The sequence below is a fragment of the Beta vulgaris genome, chromosome 1 (assembly GCF_026745355.1).
Source record: "Beta vulgaris subsp. vulgaris cultivar EL10 chromosome 1, EL10.2, whole genome shotgun sequence".
NCBI lineage: Eukaryota > Viridiplantae > Streptophyta > Magnoliopsida > Caryophyllales > Amaranthaceae > Beta > Beta vulgaris.
In genome coordinates, this window is record NC_079202.1 from 63066870 (window position 1) to 63073546 (window position 6677).

General features: G+C 34.2%; 1 protein-coding gene across 2 annotated transcripts; it reads left to right on the forward strand.

Moving 5' to 3' along the window:
- The first annotated feature begins 2164 nt into the window (after nucleotides 1-2164).
- Nucleotides 2165-6677, forward strand: LOC104890009 (hypothetical protein). 2 transcript variants are annotated; one of them, XM_048641444.2, is made up of 8 exons: nucleotides 2165-2368; nucleotides 2792-3130; nucleotides 3352-3440; nucleotides 3942-4053; nucleotides 5099-5201; nucleotides 5449-5549; nucleotides 6023-6138; nucleotides 6190-6677. In XM_048641444.2, exons 2-8 carry the CDS (start codon nucleotides 2861-2863, stop codon nucleotides 6530-6532), a joined length of 1134 nt encoding a protein of 377 aa, XP_048497401.1. In that variant the 5' UTR covers nucleotides 2165-2368; nucleotides 2792-2860; the 3' UTR covers nucleotides 6533-6677. The 2 variants fall into 2 exon arrangements, with proteins under 2 accessions (XP_048497401.1, XP_048497373.1); XM_048641416.2 differs by lacking the exon at nucleotides 2165-2368 and having other exon boundaries at nucleotides 2477-3130.

Below are 6677 nucleotides of genomic sequence, written 5' to 3' on the forward strand. Positions count from 1 at the left end.
TTTCATGTGCATGTTATGTATGCCATCTTTTTTTATAGGTATAAATATTTTGTCCATTTAATTTTTGATTGAAGTATTTGATGCATATACCATTTTAAACTTGTTTTAAATGGCAAGTTGGAATGAGAATTTTTAAATGATTTGCTTTTGTAATTTTTTTCATTCCATTAATTAGATCATTAAGGGTATTTTAGTCACTTCAAAAGAGGACACCACACCTCCTCCCTTGGCTTATACTACCTCCGTTTCTTTTTAATTGTTACACTTTGACATTTTACACTATTCACAAATTGCACTTTGACCCTCGTTTGTGATTTATACGTGAATAAAAACATAGTCATGTGGGATCTTGTTAGATTCGTATTAGTATGTATTTTATTAATATGTAGTTTTTATATTTTTTACAAATACAAAATTAGAGATATAAAGGCTCAAAGTAGTGCATCGGCATACGTGAAAAGTGTAAGTGTAACAATTAAAAAGAAACGGAGGTAGTATAATAGAGATAAAGGTTTCACTCATGTAACCTAGAGCTGAGCTGTTATTAACGTCTATTTGATCAGTTAGATTTGTATCAGAAAAGCTAATTCGAGTTAGCTTTAAAATTATTTAGCTTATGAGTTTATAAGCCAAGATAGTTTATCTCAAATTATACTTAACTAAACTTAATTTGTTATTTAATCATAGTTTTTTGTGTTAAATCACGAATAATAAGACTACCATTTTGTGATGGCTTTTGATTTGACATTTATTCAAAGAGTTTAACACAAAAAATTCTAAAAACGGGTAAGGTTCGAATTCGACAATAAATAAATAAATAACATAATACATTTAATGAATAATATTACTGAAATTTGAATTTTCATAAATTAAATGAAAATTATAAACTTATTAATTTACAATATTTCAATCATAATAAAAATTAGATTATTAATAAATAATATTTCATACTTATAACTGAACACATTATACTCTTAAATAAACTAGAGTAGAGTTTTCTTTAAAAAAAAAAAGACTAGAAAAAGATGACAAATTGACAAATGTATCCCCAAAGTAAAAAACATAAGATGATAAGAAAAGAAAGAAGGTGGATGACACTGGTAAAGTGTAAACAACATACTCCCTTTTCCTTATTTTCATTCTATATGGGGAGAGGGGTAGGACACCAAAATATTAGAAATCTCATTTTATTCTTAATACATCTCTATTCCATATGTCAAGACTCAAGAGGGAGTAGGACACAAAAAAAAAAAGAGCAATTAGTTATTTTAATTAAAAAATAGAAAATGTAAAAAATAAGAAAAGGAACCACCTAATTAATTTTTAAATAAAAAAAACATTACAAAAAAAATGTCAACAATTAAAATATCCCTAATTTATTAAATATAATTATAATACCGAAAAGTTGACATGTCTATATTCATAGCCTCCCCTCTCCTTTTCTCTCTCTAAAACCCTAGCCTCTCTTACCCCTTCTTCATCAATTAGGGGCTGCCATGGATGTTTTCATCCATGGTAAGCCCCTTTTTCCCTTTTATTTTCAGTTTTTAGTTCATTTTCTTGTTTTGTTCAATAAATTAGTATCTCTTTATGAGATTTTCTCATACCCTTTTATGGGGTTTTTAGTTTATGTTTTGGAAATCTCCTTCTCCCCTATGGGAGTTGTGAGTATGGTTCTTTTGTTTTTAGGTATGAGAAATTATTTTCATTGGTTGAAGTTCGAGATTCAACATGAAGAATTACGGTTTCACAACTTCTGTAAAATTATGGAAGACTATTGGAGTACGTTCACCCCAAAATTTCCGCATCTGCAGATCGTATGCCGAACCAGAGCGAACTCACAGATTGCATTGCTTCAGATGAAGATTTTTATTAAGGCAAAATTAAATCAAATCTGCGATGTTTACATTTCTAGGGTGATATGTATTTCTATTAGAATTTTATGTTTTTCAGAAATGACTTGTAAGTGCCGTTTGGCGAAATACTAATGAAATCCCTTTTCTTTCAAAAAAAAATTTATTAAATATAATTAATAATTAATTTAATTTTTTACATTTCTCAAAAAAAAATAATTTTCTACGAATTTTCACACGCATCGATTTATTCTCTCACCTGAACTAGTACAATATACAAGCGAGATATTTCCAGTTGTTTGTTACACAAGCGAGGAGAGCTGTTAAAACAGAAAATAAATACTATTCACTAGGCTAGTTCAGGTGAGAGAATAAATCCGGCGAGGGTAGAGATAACCGGCGAAAAGAAGTCGAGGCTTGCTCCGAAGTTCGAACTCAGAGAAGTCGAACTTGCTTCGAAAGAGGTTGAGAAGACGACCGGCGAAGCAACTGGTGACCGGCGAGAACAAGTTCAGGTGACTTCGCACTTTCGAAGCTCAGTGAATTGAGAGAGAATTGAGAATTTCGAACCCTAAAACCCTAGAATCTGAATTTGGGGCTTTCGAATTTCAGTTTTATCATTCACGCGATTGTTCATGTGTTCTTATTTATTTCATTCATTCAATTTTTGAAATTTGGAATGTAGCGCATGTAATTTCATGTTTGGAGGAATAACGTACATTTATCATTCGAGTTTTTGGTATAATTTTGTTTGATGTTACAATTTGTAGAGGCGCATATTTTCACGCGATTGTTCACTCTGTTCTTGTTTGTTTCATCAAATCAATTTTTGAATTTGTAACTTATCTCATGTTTTTAGGAGTAACCTACATTTATGATTCGTAGTTGTTGGGATAACTTGTTAATTCATTTTTGTTTTGATGTTACAATTTTTACAGGCGCATATTTTCACGAGATTGTTCACTCTGTTCTTGTTTGTTTCATCAAATCAATTTTTGGAATTTGGAATGAATGACCTGTTCTCCGCGGGGTCAGGGCGACCGCCACTCCAAAAAATTACTGACGATGTTCCGTCAGTGAGTGGCGGCCGAAGGAGGGTGATTGGCCCTGAGATGCCTTCTGCTGAGTTACTTGCTGCTGCAGCTAAACTGACTCAAGCTGCAGCTGAGCTTAGGGATGCCGAATTCGATGATGATGGTGGAATATTTATCGGGCCACCTCCTCCTGCTCTTGTCACTGAGGCTGAATCAGCTAACGAAGCGGAGCGTTTTGAAGAGGTTTGTACAATTGTACATCATCCTTTGTTTTCTTTCTCTTAGTTGAATATAAATTTCCTCATCATGTCATTTATGCTATTGTAGAATTTCATAAGTCTTATTACATTCTATTTGTGCGATAAGTTATAGTTATGCGTGCTTGTAAGCACACAGAAAACTGTGTGTAGAATAAGAGATGTTCGTTCTTCCTAATAATACGATTTTGCAATTTGTTGCATCAGGTTACAAGAATAATGGGAGTGGAGTCTGATAATCCTTATGATATAGTTGGAGTAAACCACAAAATGCCTGGTGAAAATATGAAGAAGAGGTATGTGATTTATAGCGTTTACTTGTGAGTATAGCTGATTAGATATATTATTTAATCCTAACGATTGTTTTTAATTTCTGTAAAGTGCAAATAGTAACACATATACTCTAGTATAAAGAAAGAGCTAGGAACTTACAAAATTTATAGTATGATAGAAATAATAGTACCCTTATAAAACTAGATTATAGTAATCATCACAGTATCAAATGAGCTGCTACTTTCTCTGTACTAGCATGCAACTGTTAGAGATCACATTTGTTGAGTTGTATATAGAAGTTCAAGTAACTGGTAGCCTGGAGACTTCAGTAGGTAGCTCCATAGCTTAGCATTGTAGTTCATATATATTGTTTGGTTTTGATCTTTCTGTTGTGAATGTACTGATTGGTTCTGATATGTGGATCATGTTTGAGGATGATTTCAGTTGTTGAGAACCTGTGATGCTGTTGTCTACTGCCTACGTATATTATATAATCTATATTTCCCATTGTCTACGTCATTTAGGTACTGGAAACTGTCACTCTTGGTGCACCCTGACAAATGTTCTCATCCACAAGCGCACCAAGCATTTATTAAACTAAGCAAGGCTTTCAAAGATCTGCAAGATCCAGATAAGGTGAGTCCCTAATGTAATATTGTATTATGGGGCTGTTTAGAGTTCTTTGATCTTAGCCCCACCTTTTTTGCTTACATACTCGTTCCTTATCAAATTATAGCCATTATCTGAAGTCATACCTGGGTGATACGCACAAAGTAGGCCATGGATGGTTCAGATTTGCAGACCTTTACTAATACTTCCTCCGGTTTTTACTGCTGTATCCGAAGGATATTTCACGTTTGCCAAAGCACATTTTTCAGCTTTAATATCTTCACTTATGCACAAGTCAGAATACGGGACGTCGATATTTTAAAAATACATATTGAGAAGAATCTAATAAGTTCGCACATGATTTTGTTTTGTCATTGCGTATTATAAAACAAGAGGGTCAAAGTGAACTATTATTGTCAAAATTTAATATGGTGCAACTATGAGAATGAAGGAAAGGAAGTGTGTCCTAATAGGTATTAAGTTGAGATTAGTAAGTAGACGGTGGTGCCTGCAAAAGATCGAGTGGCTGACTCTAAGAGGCTCATAATGATAAGCGTATCTGAAGGGAGTCTTCAATTATCAAAAGGGTGGAAACTCTAAAGAGTTCAAACATTTTTTAACTTATCATGAAAGTTTTTCTGTTTTGATAATTACTTTTTTAGTTTTCTAGATGTATTTGAAAGACATCAAGAGTCGGAATATTCACTAAAATGCGCCTTGCCTTAGGCATCCTTTTCTGTGTTTTTTTAGACAGAGGAGATGGGGAATGAATGTAGTTTTGTCACTTTGTTTGTCTTTACTTGCATGTGTTTTACTGGTAATTAATCACTTGCAATGTTGGAGTCTTGTACACTGACTACATACAGGTTTCAAGAAGCTCCTCGGCAGTTTGACAGAGGGAACCCTGATGTTGTGAATTAAGCTTTAGAGTCTAAAGTCTAGAGATATTCTAGATTTTGCCATTTGCCTGTGCCGATTCAATCATGGCTTTGGAGTTTAGATGTACTTTTTTGAATGTTGAGGAGGTTTTAGTTCCTTTTTTTTTAATCTACCTTCTCTTTTTATTTTGCAGAGAAAAGCATTTGATGATACTCTTAAGAAAAAGGAAGCGGAAGAAGAATTGAAGGCGTTCCTAAAATCTATGCGAGAAGCTGCACTTTGGAGGCGATCACAAGGTGAGGAATAATTATAAGAATGAATTAGGATACTAAGGTCAGACAAAATAAAGTCTAATTGAGTGATTGATGCTCAAGTTGGCCTTAACATAAAATGATTGAAGCAAGGCACATCTTGCATACAGAGCCTTCCTCCTTTTTTCTTTTTCTTTTTTGATTAGAATTGGTGAGATAGGCGTGAATCATGAATTAGCAATTCTGGATAGACAAAGAACGAAACAGCTGCTTATCATCTTGCTCTTGACAGGCTTGGCTATGGAAGGGGATGATGTGCTGCTGGCAGAGTTGGATATGAAAGCTCCACCAAAACGAGATGAATGGATGACGACTCTACCTCCTGAAAGGAAGGTATGACTCGATGTTTTAAGCTCTTTTCATCCTATGATTCCCTATAAAGAAAATACGATACTTGTAAAAGAGAATCAGACTAAAAAAGCCACTATTAAGGGAGTAGAATTTTTTTGCATAGGACTTTATATCATTTTTTGTGCTTCTTATCAAAAGGTAAAAAGGGTGTAAATCAAGATGCTAATTAACTAAAAAATCTCATCTTCAACGCCATCATTTATTATAATTGACACAATTATATAAAAAATCTCATCTTCAACACCATTTATTATAATTGACACAATTATATATTCATTTAGTTGTACCTCTTAAATACTTTCAAGTATAAACACTCTTAGGAATTTATGGGAAAACTTGATTTGTTTTGGACTCTTGGGAGAGGTCATCAAAACTATTGGCTTCTGTTTTCGTTAACTGCAGTATAGAGTTTTGCATCTTGCTCTGATATTGACTTGCATTTGGTATTTTTTCAGTTTGGTGGTATGCCTACGCACTCTACAAATTTCAGCAGAACTACTAAACGAGGGCGTGGCGATACCAGTGCTTGGACGGACAGCCCTTTAGATCGGGCTCTGAAGGCAAAGATGAAGTATCACTTTTAGACCTTTTAGACCTGATGCCTTCATTGTTTCCGTGACAGTTACATGAAAGCCTATAACGAGGCATCGGCACTCGCCTCCAATGAAGAAAACAAGAAAGCATCAGCTGTTGATGCTGATTTGGTTGATCAATATAATAAGGCCAAGAGGTCGAAGCCCTTGGTACAGAAGCACCAAGAAGAAGCTCAGAAAAGGCGTTCTAGAAAGAAATCGAAGCAGGTGCACGAGGAGGATGATTGGGCCGGAAAACACCCCTGGAAACCTTGGGACCGGGAGAAAGATCTCTCAGCTCGACGGCAGAATGTGAAACTTGATAAGGAAAACTTGGGTCAGGGTTTAACCTCCAGATTTTCTTCTGGGTCTGTTCAGAGAAGCTTTCTGTAAGGGAAATTTGACAAATTTTGTTTCAGTCTTACATTTAGCAGTCTACAATATTTCCTTAAGATCTACTTGTAAAGTTGTAAAAAGTTACGATATTGTAAATTGCACCATAACTTGATTAATGGATATAAAAATTTATTGTTCTTTT

What these genes read in the sequence shown, in the direction of transcription:
- LOC104890009 (XM_048641416.2), top strand. Translation starts at nt 2,774, where the DNA reads ATGTTACAATTTTTACAGGCGCATATTTTCACGAGATTGTTCACTCTG. An exon ending in GGTGAAAATATGAAGAAGAG is followed by an intron (nt 3,441 to 3,941) that starts GTATGTGATTTA and finishes TACGTCATTTAG; the next exon opens with GTACTGGAAACTGTCACTCT. An exon ending in CTCTACCTCCTGAAAGGAAG is followed by an intron (nt 5,550 to 6,022) that starts GTATGACTCGAT and finishes GTATTTTTTCAG; the next exon opens with TTTGGTGGTATGCCTACGCA.